General features: G+C 39.7%; 1 protein-coding gene across 1 annotated transcript; it reads right to left on the reverse strand.

Annotated features, from left to right (window-relative positions):
* On the reverse strand, nt 1-939 carry LOC129551016 (olfactory receptor 5W2-like). The gene has a single exon (XM_055418773.2). It carries the CDS (start codon nt 928-930, stop codon nt 1-3), a length of 930 nt encoding a protein of 309 aa, XP_055274748.2. The 5' UTR covers nt 931-939.
* Nucleotides 940-15,256: the final 14,317 nt, after the last annotated feature.

A 15,256-nucleotide genomic window follows, 5' to 3' on the forward strand; every position in this document is an offset into this window, starting at 1 on the left:
TTAAAGCCATTTATTTTTCAATTTTTCTAGGGCCTCTTTCACATCCTTGTTTCGTAGACTGTAAATCAGAGGGTTTAACATGGGAATCATAACGGTGTAAAACAGCGAGGTTATTTTGTCTTGATCTAGAGAATAGGAAGAACTTGGTCTGAAATACATAAAGAGCATAGTTCCCTGGAAAATTGCCACTGCAGTTCGATGGGAGGTGCAGGTAGAGAAAGCTTTGAATCTCCCCTCAGCGGAGTGGATCTTCAAGACTGATAGGATAATATAACAGTAAGAGACAAGGACTCCTGAAATGGTACTCAGTTCAATGAATCCAAAAACAGTGAATATCACTAACTCATTGACCTGTGTGTCTGAGCAAGATAGCAATAGGAGAGGAGGAACATCACAAAAAAATTGGTTAATCTCATTTGACCCACAGAAACATAAGCGGAATGCTAATGTCGTGTGTATCAGAGCATCTGCCATTCCCACCAGGTAAACCCCCTCCATGAGCAGGGAGCACACCCCACTGGACATGCTGACCGCATAGAGCAAGGGGCTGCTGACAGCCTTGTACCGGTCATAGGCCATCACGGCCAGCAGGAGACACTCAGAATCTGCAAAGATACAGAAGACCAAGAATTGCAGAGCACAGCCATGGAAAGAGATTGACTTGTTCTTGGCAAATAGGTCCAATAACATCTTGGGGCCGATGGCTATGGAATAGCAGAGGTCACAGAAGGAGAGGTGGCTGAGGAAAAAGTACATGGGTGTGTGCAGCTGGGGGCCCATCCAAATCAGTGTTATCATTCCAAGATTTGCCAGAAGATTGATGAGATAAACAAGGAGAACCATGGTAAATAGGGTCACTTTGTTCACAGTGTTATTAGAAATTCCCAAGAAAATAAATTCAGTCACAGAGGAACAATTCTCTCTTTCCATTCTTTTTAGATCTTGTATTAAACTCTTGAGAAATTGATCAAAAAAATAAATGGCACATTCATGTGTAACACTTCTACACATCTGTAAAAAATCATAAGGCAGAACATGTTTCTTTTTCCCCCCTTTGGCAATTGTGTTTTTATATTCAGAAAAATATCCAGTCATGCACACAAATTAAACAGGCATAGCCCTGTATTCTGCAAGAATAAAATGAATTTGAGAAAAACCTTTTTGAAAGATTAGTATAAATCTATATGCCAGCCACAGGTTTGTCACTTTCTACCAGCTCTTTTCTGAGCCTTACTTTTTTTTTTTTTTAACCTCAGGGAGTAGATCTGGAGTAATATAACTTTTTTCATCTCTTGAAAACCATATGAAAGAGACTCCAATGATAGAGAGGCTAATCTCTAAAATTTAGGATTATTTTCAATGCTTGAAAATATTCACTTGGGTAAAAAACATATGATTAAAAGTTTTGTGTTTCTCAAAAAATATGATTGGTTTAAGAGTCTTTGACTTAGTTACCTACATGGTGAGTATATCAATAACTAGTAATAACAACAGCAACAAAAAATTATGTTACTTATTTTAATTCATGCTGTGTTTAGTCTCTGGTGAGACATGAAATAATTATTACTAACCTGTTTTCTAGAAATTTACTATTGCTTTCCCACAATGCTCATTATCTCTTTGTGGAGTGGTTGTTGTCAAAGGATGTATCTTTTCACCAGTGGGAAAAAAGAGCTAAGAGGAAGTGAAAGCAACAAAATTAATCACATACATTTGCCTCATTTGAGATTCTAAATGTCTTTTTTATATAATAAAATGGAAATAATAAGAGGGAAAATGTTTTTCATTGTTTAGTTGCCAGAACATGTCTGACTCTTCACGACCCTATGGACTGCAGCAAGCCACGCTTCCCTGTCCCTCACCATCTCCCAGAGTTTGCTTAAACACGTGTTCAGGATGCCACCCAACCATCTCATCCTCTTTCGCCCTCTTCTCGTTCTGCCTTCAATCTTTGCCAACATCAGGGTTTTTCCACATGTTCGCAACAGGTGGCCGAAGTATTGGAGCTTCAGCTTCAACAACAGTCCTTCCAGTGTGTATTCAGGTTTGATTTCCTTTAAGACTGACTGGTTTGATCTCCTTGCTGTCCAAGAGACTTTCAACAGTCTTCTCCAACACCACAGTTCAAAAGCATCAATGGCACTCTGCCTTCCTTACAGTTCAGATCAGACAACCATATTTGACTGCTGGAAAGACCTTGACTTTGACTCTGTAGACCTTTGTCAGCAAAGTAATGAGTTTGTTTTTTAACACACTGTCTAGGTTTGTCATAGCAACAGAATTTACCACACATATTTGTGTCAATTTAGATTCTAAATGACTTTTTATATAATAAAATGGAAATGAGATTAGGGACGCTACATACTTCTAAAATACATAGACTTCTCTCTGTGTTATACACTTGTATTTATGTGTGAACATATATATATAGTTAGCTGTATGGAGGAAGAGTATAAGTTATGGACTTTTTCTTTAGACTTAAGTTAACATGGCATGTGTTCACATGGGGATACATTTGTACATATTTTTAATTTTATTGTGGCACCTATACTATTTTTCAATACAACAAAACATATCACATATTCATTGCCCAATGCTAAAGGGAGTAAAGGCTTTTGTGTGAACCAGCAAAATAAGATAAAATGTTGTATTGTGGATATTAACAAGCTCAGACAGATCCTTTCAATTATGAGGAGAAAACACTATTTTTAGACACTAGATGAAGATTTTAGTGAGTAACCAAGCATAAAATGCTTCATTTGCATATTTTTTTCTTTTTTTATCAAAACATTAAGTATTTTCTCTTACATTTCTTAAGATAGAATCTAGGAACTTACCTGAAATAAGCAGGCCTTGGTTAGCTGAACAATAGGCAGATGACTTTTTATTTAACCAGATTCATTGGGATTTAAATCCCTATGCTACTGTCCTTTGGCTTTGATGTTATTCAAATATTCCCTTAACTACATTTCTGCTTCTGTATATTCCCACATGAATTCAGGAACAATTTGCAAAGGCTAAGCTTTTTTGCTTCACTATTGTCAGCAAATTGATTCATGGTAGAATGAAAACTGCAAATTGTCTTTGTGATGTGCTTCAGAGTTAGTCTGAAACTATCTCCTTCTCTAGTCAAAGAGGAAACCTAATGAAACTCAAAAAAATTCTCCCTCCATCGTTTCCAGCTCCTTTAGATTGTTTGTTTTGCTTCTGAAACACTATCTTTACTATCTCATTTTGGAGTATTATTACACTTTGCATTACCTTTTTTATTAAATTATAATGCACATAAAATAAAGTTCACCCTTTTAATGAATAATGAATATACTGTTATTTAGCTTTTAGTATATTTTCAAGATTGTTCAGTTATTACCACTATCTATTTCAGAATATTTTCATCACTCCAGTAAGAAACACAAGCTTATTAGCTGTCATTCCCCTTTCTTCCCTCCCTGAGCCCTGGAAACGACTCCTTTCTGATACGGCATGGTTTCCTATTCTTGGCCTTGCTTATAACAGAATCATGTAGTATGTGTTTTTGTTCTGTCAGGCTTCTTTTCTTCGGTATGCTGTTTTCAATGTTCATCTATGTTCTTTAACGTATAAGTTTGTTTCATTAAGTGACACAATAATAATTCATTTTTAGGCTATAACACATTTTATTGATCCATTGTTCAGTTAGATAATCATTGGATTGTTTCTATTTAGTTGTGAATAATGATGCTGTAAACATTCCTGGTAGTCCCATGTCTTTCAGAATGTTCCACAGTTTATTGTGATCCAAACAGACAAAGGCTTTGGCATAGTCAATGAAGCAGAAATAGATGTTTTTCTGGAAGTCTCTTGCTTTCTCTATGATCCAGCGGATGATGGCTATTTGATCTCTGCTGCCTCTGCCTTTTCTAAAACCTGCTTGAACATCTGGAAGTTCACGGTTCACATATTGCTGAAGCATGGCTTGGAGAAATTTGAGCATGACTTCACTAGCGTGTGAGATGAGGGCAATTGTGTGGTAGTTTGAGTATACTTTGGCATTGCCTTTCTTTGGGATTGGAATGAAGACTGACCTCTTCCAGTCCTGTGGCCACTGCTAAGTTTTCCAAATTTGCTGGCATATTGAGTGCAGCACTTTCACAGCATCCACTTTCAGGATTTGAAATAGCTCAATTGGAATTCCATCACCTCCACCAGCTTTGTTCGTAGTGATGCTCTCTAAGGCCCACTTGACTTCATATTCCAAGATGTCTGGCTCCAGGTGAGTGATCACGCCATCGTGATTATCTTCATCATGAAGATACTTTTTGTACAGTTCTTCGGTGTATTCTTGCAACCTCTTCTTAATATCTTCTGCTTCTGTTAGGCCCATACTATTTCTGTCCTTTATCGAGCTCATCTTTGCATGAAATGTTCCCTTGATATCTTTAATTTTCTTCAAGAGATCTCTTGTTTTTTCTATTTTGTTGTTTTCCTCTATTTCTTTGCATTGATCGCTGAGGAAGGCTTTCTTATCTCTCCTTGTTATTCTTTGGAAATCTGCATTCAGATGATCAGGAAGCAACAGTTAGAACTGGTCATGGAACAACAGACTGGTTCCAAATAGGAAAAGGAATACGTCAAGGTTGTATATCGTCACCCTGCTTATTTAACTTATATGCAGAGTACATCATGAGGAAGAAGCACCAGCTGGAATCAACATTGCCAGGAGAAATATCAATAACCTCAGATATGCAGATGACACCACCCTTATGGCAGAAAGTGAAGAGGAACTCAAAGCCTTGTGATGAAAGTGAAAGAGGAGAGTGAAAAGGTTGGCTTGAAGCTCAACATTCAGAAAACGAAGATCATGGCATCTGGTCCCGTCACTTCATGGGAAATAGATGGAAAAACAGTGGAAACAGTGTCAGACTTTATTTATTTGGGCTTCAAAATCACTGCGGATGCTGATTGCAGCCATGAAATTAAAAGACGCTTACTCCTTGGAAGGAAAGTTATGACCAAACTAGATAGCATATTAAAAAGCAAAGACATTACTTTGCCAACCAAGGTCTGTCTAGTCAAGGCTATGGTTTTTCCAGTGGTCATGTATGGATGTGAGATTTGGACTGTGAAGAAAGCTGATCGACAAAGAATTGATGCTTTTGAACTGTGGTGCTGGAGAAGACTCTTGGGAGTCCCTTGGACTGCAAGGAGATCCAACCAGTCCATTCTAAAGGAGATCAATACTGGATATTCATTGGAAGGATTGATGCTAAAGCTGAAATTCCAATACTTTAGCTACCTCATGCGACGAGTTGACTCACTGGAAAAGAGTCTGATGCTAAGAGGGATTGGGGGTGGGAGGAAACGGGGACGACAGAAAATGAGATGGTTGGATGGCATCACCGACTCTGTGGACATGAGTTTGAGTGAACTCCGGGAACTGGTGATGGACAGGGAGGCCTGGCGTGCTGTGATTCATGGGGTCGCAAAGAGTCGGACACGACTGAGCGACTGAACTGAACTGAACTGAAACATTCCTGCCAATGCTACATTTCAAGGCAACCCTCATCACCAAATATCATCTTATTCTCATCCTCCAACCACATATCATCCAGGGATATTTCATTGATTTTTGTGACTCTCTCACATTCTCTAAATTGTGCTCTCTTTTTTGAATTATGTTTACTTTGTTCATTTGAGAATCTTTCTACTACAATTAAGGCCTCAGAAATATGATCAATGCTTGTTTTGCATTTCCTAAGCTCCCTGGTAAAGGAAGATGAAAAGTAGGGCTTTCTAAACATTTATTATTGAGTATTTCTTGTTATCAAAGTGATATAATATAAATAAAATATACCTGTTTGGGAGATTTTAATATAGAAATGGCTCATATGTGAAAAGATGACCCATTTAGAAAATTGCACAGGTATGATAACTTTTCTAAATCATCAGAGTTCCATTTTATTCCTAAAATAATGTGTTCCCTGGGGGTTCAGATGGTAAAGAATCTAAAATTTGATTTATCATCTTGGAATCTCTGACGTGACTGGACTATTTCCCAGCATCCCAGAACTACTTCTCCTTTCACAATGACCTGAATGACCAAAGTATCGGTCACTCTCCCTCTATATCTGTGTTAAGAAGTTCTTCATAAAGAGACTTTGTGTACTTAAATGCACAACAAAATTAAGAAGAGACTGCACACTTGCTCAGAGATTTAATAACAATAACATAAAAAACTATTAATAAGCAAATCAGTACTTAGAAATTAACAGACTTCTACTATGAGCTCATAGATAGTTTAGGAAGACTAAAGCAAATTGTACATGTTTCACATATTTTCCTTAGATATACAGTACCTCTTTATCTTTACTTTGCATTTTTGGCATGTTCTACCTGCTTTGATGAACAAAAATGGGCAGAAATATTGTAAGTCACTTCTGAGTCTAGCCTTAAAGAAGACAGTATTGGAAAGTCATCACCTATAGTACAGAAGTAAAGTCTCTACTTTTTAATATGCTACTAGGTTGGTCATAACTTTCCTGCCAAGGAGTAAGTGTCTTTTAATTTCATGGCTGCAATCAACATCCGCAGTGATTTTGGAGCCCCCCTCCCCAAAAAAATAAAGTCTGACACTGTTTCCACTGTTTCCCCATCTATTTCCCATGAAGTGATGGGACCAGATGCCATGATCTTCGTTTTCTGAATGTTGAGCTTCAAGCCAACATTTTCACGCTCCTCTTTCACTTTCATCAAGAGGCGTTTTAGTTCCTCTTCACTTTCTGCCATAAGGGTGGTGTCATCTGCATATCTGAGGTTATTGATATTTCTCCCGGCAATCTTGATTCCAGCTTGTGCTTCTTCCAGCCCAGCGTTCCTCATGATGTACACTGCATATAAATTACCTAAGCAAGGTGACAATATACAACCTTGACATACTCCTTTTCCTATTTGGAACCAGTCTGTTGTTCCATGTCCAGTTCTAACTGTTGCTTCCTGACCTGCATACAGGTTTTTCAAGAGGCAGGTGGTCTGGTATTACCATCTCTTTCAGAATTTTCCACAGTTTATTGTGATCCACACATTCAAATGCTTTGGCATAGCCAATGAAGCAGAAATAGATGTTTTTCTGGAGCTCTCTTGCTTTCTCCATGATCCAGCGGATGTTGGCTATTTGATCTCTGCCGCCTCTGCCTTTTCTAAAACCATCTTGAACATCTGGAAGTTCATGGTTCATGTATTGCTGAAGCCTGGCTTGGAGAATTTTGAGCATGAATTTACTAGCAAGTGGGATGAGTGCAATTGTGCAGTAGTTTGAGCATTCTTTGGTGTTGCCTTTCTTTGGGATTGGACTGGACTGACCTTTTCTTACTTTGCCAACCAAGGTCCATCTAGTCAAGGCTATGGTTTTTCCCGTGATCATGTATGGATGTGAGAGTTGGACTGTGAAGAAAGCTAATCGCCGAAGAATTGATGCTTTTGAACTGTGGTGTTGGAGAAGACTCTTGAGAGTCCCTTGGACTGCAAGGAGATCCAACCAGTCCATTCTAAAGGAGATCAGTCCTGGGTGTTCATTGGAAGGACTGATGCTAAAGCTGAAACTCCAATACTTTGGCCACCTCCTGCGAAGAGTTGACTCACTGGAAAAGACTCTGATGCTGGGAAGGATTGGGGGCGGGAGGAGAAGGAGACGACAGAGAATGAGATGGCTGGATGGCATCACTGACTCGATGGACATGAGTTTGAGCGAACTCTGGGAGTTGGTGATGGACAGGGAGGCCTGGCGTGCTGTGATTCATGGGGTCGCAAAGAGTCGGACACGACCGAGCGACTGACCTCAACTGATAGTACAGAAAGTCTGACAAATCATCTGAATAACAGATTTGACAAGTTCTGAGATAACATGGAATGGGAAGAGGAGAATTTGAGTATATCTTGCTAGTCATTTACATCCTGTGCAGTTGTGAAAGACCTTACAGTCTAACCCATCTTTCCATGAATATTTCATGTATCCTCAGTTAACATGAGGAAAAAAAAAAACAATATAATGAATCAATGGTCATTCTTTTAAGTTATTTGGGTTTGAAATAGAGTTTTATGTAGTAAGAGATAACAGGAATTGTGTGGTGAAATAAATTAGAGAGAAACAAATTTTAAGTGTGCTGTGCTGTGCTTGGTAGGCTGCAGTCCATGAGGTCGCTAAGAGTCGAACACGACTGAGCAACTGCACTTTCACTTTTCACTTTCATGCATTGGAAAAGGAAATGGCAACACACTCCAGTGTTCTTGCCTGGAGAATCCCAGGGACGGGGGAGCCTGGTGGGCTTCTGTCTGTGGGGTCACACAGAGTTGGACACGACTGAAGCGACTTAGCAGCAGCAGCAACTGTGCTTAGTCACTCAGTCATGTCTGACTCTCTGTGACCCCATGGACTGTAGCCCGCCAAGTTCCACTGTCCATGGAATTCTCCAGGTAAGAATATGGAAGTGGGTAGTTATTCCCTTCTCCAGGGGATCTTCCCACCCAGGAATTGAACCAGGGTCTCCTTCAGGGCAGGCAGATTCTTTACCATCTGAGCTGCTGCTGCTGCTAAGTCACTTCAGTCGTGTCCGACTCTGTGTGACCCCATAGACGGAAGCCCACCATACTCCCCCATCCATGGGATTCTCCAGGCAAGAACACTGGAGTGGGTTGCCATTTCCTTCTCCAATGCGTGAAAGTGAAAAGTGAAAGTGAAGTCGCTCAGTCATGTCCGACCCTTAGTGACCCCACGGACTGCAGCCTACCAGGCTCCTCCATCCATGGGATTTTCTAGGCAAGAGTACTGGAGTACTGGAGTGGCTTGCCATTGCCTTCTCTGATATATATATCAGTTCAGTTCAGTTCAGTTCAGTCGCTCAGTCGTGTCCGACTCTCCGCAACCCCATGAATCACAGCACGCCAGGACTCCCTGTCCATCACCAACCCCCAGAGTTCACTCAAACTCATGTCCATCGAGTCGGTGATGCCATCCAGCCATCTCATTCTCCGTCGTCCCCTTCTCCTCCCGCTCCCAACCTTTCCCAGCATCAGAGTATTTTCCAGTGAGTCAACTCTTCGCATGAGGTGGCCAAAGTATTGCAGTTTCAGCTTTAGCATCAGTCCTTCCAATGAAAACCCAGGATTGATCTCCTTTAGGATGGACTGATTGGATCTCCTTGCAGTCCAAGGGACTCTCAAGAGTCTTCTCCAACACCACAGTTCAAAAGCATCAATTCTTCGGCCATCAGCTTTCTTCACAGTCCAATATATATATATATATGATGGAAGAAAATCTTTAAAAACCACATATTTATCTGACAGAGAGATAATTCCTTTTGCAGCATAGGACCATGAATGGACCCAAAGATTTTCATATTGAGAGAAGTAAGTCAGAGAAAGATATGTATCATAAGATAGCACTTACATGGGAAATCTAGAATATGGTACAAGCAACTTTTTTACAAAACAGAAACAGAGTAACAGATGTTTGGGTTCCTTTTCTGAGTGCTTCTTTTATTTGTTTCTTGCTCTCATCTAAGTTATTTTCTCTTAAGCTATGAAATTCAGCAGGTTAAATTTCATTTAGTTAGTCCATTTTTAATTTTGGGGAAAGATACCTAGTGAAAAATTGTGCTGTTTTTTTTAATTGTTATTCCCATTCTTGGTATAATAATCCCAGTTCAGTTCAGTTCAGTTCAGTCGCTCAGTTGTGTCCGACTCTCCGCGACCCCATGAATCACAGCACGCCAGGCCTCCCTGTCCATCACCAACTCCCGGAGTACACTCAAACTCATGTCCACAGAGTCGGTGATGCCATCCAGCCATCTCATTCTCCGTCGTCCCCTTCTCCTCCCGCCCCCAACCTTTCCCAGCATCAGAGTCTTTTCCAGTGAGTCAACTCGTCTCATGAGGTGGCCAAAGTATTGGAGTTTCAGCTTTAGCATCAGTCCCTCCAATGAACATCCAGGATTGATCTCCTTTAGAATGGACTGGTTGGATCTCCTTGCAGTATAAGGGACTCTCAAGAGTCTTCTCCAACACCACAGTTCAAAAGCATCGATTCTTCGGCAATCAGCTTTCTTCACAGTCCAACTCTCACATCCATACATGACCACGGGAAAAACCATTGCCTTGACTAGACGGACCTTGGTCGGCAAAGTAATGTCTCTGCTTTTTAATATACTATCTAGGTTGGTCATAACTTTCCTTCCAAGGAGCAAGCGTCTTTTAATTTCATGGCTGCAATCAGCATCTGCAGTGATTTTGGAGCCCAAAAAAAAACAAAGTCTGACACTGTTTCCACTGTTTTTCCATCTATTTCCCATGAAGTGATGGGACCAGATGCCATGATCTTTGTTTTCTGAATGTTGAGCTTCAAGCCAACCTTTTCACTCTCCTCTTTCACTTTCATCAAGAGGCTTTTGAGTTCCTCTTCACTTTCTGCCATAAGGGTAGTGTCATCTGCATATCTGAGGTTATTGATATTTCTCCCAGCAATCTTGATTCCAGCTTGTGCTTCTTCCAGCCCAGCGTTCCTCATGATGTACTCTGCATATAAGTTAAATAAGCAAGGTGACAATATACAACCTTGACGCACTCCTTTTCCTATTTGGAACCAGTCTGTTGTTCCATGACCGGTTCTAACTGTTGCTTCCTGACCTGCATACAGGTTTCTCAAGAGGCAGGTCAGGTGGTCTGGGATTCCCATCTCTTTCAGAATGTTCCACAGTTTATTGTGATCCACACAGTCAAAGGCTTTGGCATAGTCAATGAAGCAGAAATAGATGTTTTTCTGAAACTCTCTTGCTTTCTCCATGATCCAGCGGATGTTGGCAATTTGATCTCTGGTGCCTCTGCCTTTTCTAAAACCTGCTTGAACATCTGGGAGTTCACGGTTTACATACTGCTGAAGCCTGGCTTGGAGAATTTTGAGCATGACTTTACTAGCGTGTGAGATGAGTGCAATTGTGCGGTAGTTTGAGCATTCTTTGGCATTGCCTTTCTTTGGGATTGGAATGAAGACTGACCTCTTCCAGTCCTGTGGCCACTGCTGAGTTTTCCAAATCTGCTGGCATATTGAGTGAAGCACTTTCACAGCATCATCTTTCAAGACTTGAAATAGCTCAACTGGAATTCCATCACCACCACTAGCTTTGTTCGTAGTGATGCTTTCTAAGGCCCACTTGACTTCACATTCCAAGATGTCTGGCTCTAGGTCAGTGATCACATTATCGTGACTATCTTAGTTGTGAAGATCTTTTTTGTACAGTTCTTCTGTGTATTCCTGCCACCTCTTCTTAATATCTTCTGCTTCTGTTAGGTCCATACCATTTCTGTCCTTTATCGAGCTCATCTTTGCATGAAAAGTTCCCTTGGAATCTCTAATTTTCTTGAAGAGGTCTCTTGTTTTTCCTTTTCTGTTGTTTTCCTCTATTTCTTTGCATTGATCACTGAGGAAGGCTTTCTTATCTCTCCTTGCTATTCTTTGGAACTCTGCATTCAGATGCTTATATCTTTCCTTTTCTCCTTTGCTTTTCGCCTCTCTTCTTTTTACAGCTATTTGTAAGGCCTCCTCAGACAGCCATTTCGCTCTTTTGCATTTCTTTTCCATGGGGATGGTCTTGGTCCCTGTCTCCTGTACAATGTCACGAACCTCCGTCCAGAGTTCATCAGGCACTCTATCAATCAGATCCAGTCCCTTAAATCTATTTCTCACTTCCACTGCATAATCATAAGGGATTTGATTGAGGTCATATCTGAATGGTCTAGTGGTTTTCCCTACTTTCTTCAATTTAAGTCTGAACTTCGCAATAAGGAGATCATGATCCAAGCCACAGTCAGCTCCTGGTCTTGTTTTCGCTAACTGTATACAGCTTCTCCATCTTTGGTTGAACTGTTATTTATTATTTTAGTCATTATGTCATGTCAGGGTCTTTCATGACTCCATGGACTGTAGCCCACCAGGCTCCTCTGTCCTTGGGATTTCCCAAGCAAGAATAGTGAAGTGGATTGCCTTTTTATTCTCCAGGGGATCTCCTCCCAGGGATCAAACCTGTGTCTCCTGCATTAGCAGGCAGATTCATTACCACTGAGCCACTGCTGCTGCTACTGCTGCTAAGTCGCTTCAGTCGTGTCCAACACTGTGAGACCCCATAGACGGCAGCCCACCAGGCTCCCCCATCCCTGGGATTCTCCAGGCAAGAACACTGGAGTGTGTTGCCATTTCCTTCTCCACAGTGAGCCACTAGGGAAGCCAAATCACATCAATACTAAGGTATCAAGTACAGTACTCTATGGAAATATTTTTGAGGCAAAGATCAAACCACATAACTTAATAATTTCTCACTAAAATCAAGAAACTGATGCATTTGCATTACAAAAGAGTTTTATTATCATTATTTACTTCACTGTCACACATATGGTATATATAGAATTGTTTTAGTCATCTCATTCTACTATGCATTTTAATTTTCCCCTCAGCTACATTCTTGTCTTCTGGGAAAAATCCCTTCTGTTGCATTTCATTCATCCAGAACCCAGCTTTAGCTTTTTAACAGTGCTGTTATCAAGACCATGCTGACTAACACTTTTCAATCTACTCTCACCCAACGATTTAAACCTGAGTTGGGCTTCCCTGGTGGCTCAGAGGTTAAAGCGACTGCTTCCAATGCGGGAGACCTGGGTTCAATCCCTGGGTCGGGAAGATCCCCTGGAGAAGGAAATGGTAACCCACTCCAGTCTTCTTGCCTGGAGAATCCCATGGATGGAGAAGCCTGCTAGGCTACAGTCCACGGGGTCGCAAAGAGTTGGACACGACTGAGTGACTTTACTTTACTTGGGTAGATAAATTATTATTTTAAATTGGATAACACAAAGTATCTCCCAAAGGGATTTGTGTTTCATTAAAAATGGAGGTCTTAAATAATTGAAAAACATGTCTTTAGAAGAAAATGTCTTCCTCACATATAAGCAAGTGGGAAAAAATCTCTAGGATTTTCCTGGTACTCCTGGTAACATTAAGACAGTTCTCTATTTGAAAATGTGTACTGAGGAGGAAATTATTTTTTTTCAGAATATAGTTTCTATTCCTCAAACTTAGATTATTATGACACAGAGTTCATTGGATGATACAGTACTGAATACATTACGTCTCACTGCAGCTAAGAGAATGACTGGGAGAGCAAGTGTGTGAATAAAGACAGTGTTTTTCTATAAGCAAGGCAGCATTTCTAATAACATAAAAATGAATACTGCATTGAGATACTCTGTGGAATTATGAATTACACTAAAATCACATATGTACACTGAACATTCATTTTGCACTACAGGCCTTTAGATTTAAAAATACAAATAAGATTTCTTACCATTCCTCATTGCATCTACTTTGCTCAATGAAAATCAGAGTCTAATATATATACAGAAATTTTCACCTAAAAAAGTACACAGCAAGAACATTTTCAAAAATGAAACTACAACCAGACCCCCCCCCAAAAAAAATAATCTGTTGCTTCTTGGAAATTTTACCCACACTGATCACAAATTAATGTTCAATACCATATATTGCTTAGCTTGTTTATTTTTGAGGTATATACCAGGGAAATCATATCGCCTTTACACTATTATGTCTGGCTTATTTTGCTCAGTATTATGTTTGTGAAATTTCTCCACATGTTGTTGTATGCAGAGGTAGTTCATTCATCAACAAAGCAGTCTATTTTTTCAACATACAAACTTACCATAAAGTTATTTGTCTAATCCAGAGCAGGAGTCAGTAAACTTGATCCATGACATTGTACCTAAGCTGAGACATACCATTTATATGTGTATTACAGATGTTTGCTTTGCGGATATAGCAAAAAATTGTTCAGGTGTGGCTAAGATTTTATGGCCTACAAACCCTAAAAAATACATTAAAGAAAATCTTATCAAGTCCTATACTAATGTACTGGGAAAAAATTTAGTTATTTTCAGTGTTATAGTATTTCAAATCCTATTATGGTGAATATTTTTGTACATGTCTTTTAGTGAAGATATTCATTCTTCCCTCTTGGGCATAATTCCAGGCATGGTATTTTTGGTCCTAGGACACTTGTACAGACAGCTATGGAAGACTCAGCGATGGAGTTTTATCAAGGGCAGTGGCAATTTTCCATCTACTGTCAATTTGTAAAGGCCATGGTGCTTCACAACTTCACCAGTAGTTGATATTTCAATAGCTTACATTTTGCCATTCTGTAGATGATACAGTATGACTTTACTTTTTATTTCAGTTTTATTTACTTGAGCATTAGTAAGGTTGAATATCTACTTCTATGAGGACTCTATGAGATTCTGAATTTGAACAAGCCACACAATTCTTTGTTTGAACATGAAGTGCTGAAGTGACTCTTTTCTCTTCCATTTTTGAAATCTGTTCCAATAATAGGGATGGCTTTACACAGAAGTAGAGTCATATTTTATAGAGGCAAGTTGTATCATCTGGAAAGGATCTTACAGGTAATCTGGCTGAAGTCCCCATTTTACACAGGGGGATCTGAGTGATAGAAAGGAAGAGTGATGAGTTCCATTTAGAGCGGCATCGCTACCTGGTCCAGAGCATGTGTCTAACTAGGGAGAGTGATTTCCAGTGAGGTTAAACGTCACTCCCTCCAGCTTAAACAGAAACCCTCTTATGTATTGGCTTATTGAACATCACTACTCCTCTCTTTCTATAAAATGTAGTTATACAGCCTATGACCACTATGTATCTCTCTCTTCTCTGTGTTAGATAGGTAACCGAGTCTATCATCATGGCATATTTAAGAATTTAAATTCAAGGATGAAGAAAGGGACTATAGAATGGAAACCCTGCTATAATATTGACAAATTACCCACTGTCACTAATAATACTGCACTTGAACAAAGATATTTTCCATCACGATCGGTGATATGTCAGAGGGATGTAATGTGGAGAAAAGGAAAGTGTGATGAAGACTGAAGTAGACCGGCTAGAAGACATCAGAGCCTTTTGATATATTGCTCCCTATTTCTGAAAACTTACATTATAGTAGAATCTTTACATACCATGTCCAAACTTCTATTTGAGCTATGAATTCCCTAAAAGAATATTCTCATAATTTCTTCTTTAGCCTCTGTAATTCTAGACATGAAAGCCAGATATTATCTAGATGTTGTTTCTGCAATTCTATTTTTGGCTATCAGTTAATGGGCTCAAATTTTCTTTCTTCTTCATATCACTTACATTAGATCCAATAAAATG

The sequence above is a fragment of the Moschus berezovskii genome, chromosome 17, assembly GCF_049115385.1.
Source record: "Moschus berezovskii isolate FMDL1 chromosome 17, NW_MosBer_1.0, whole genome shotgun sequence".
NCBI lineage: Eukaryota > Metazoa > Chordata > Mammalia > Artiodactyla > Moschidae > Moschus > Moschus berezovskii.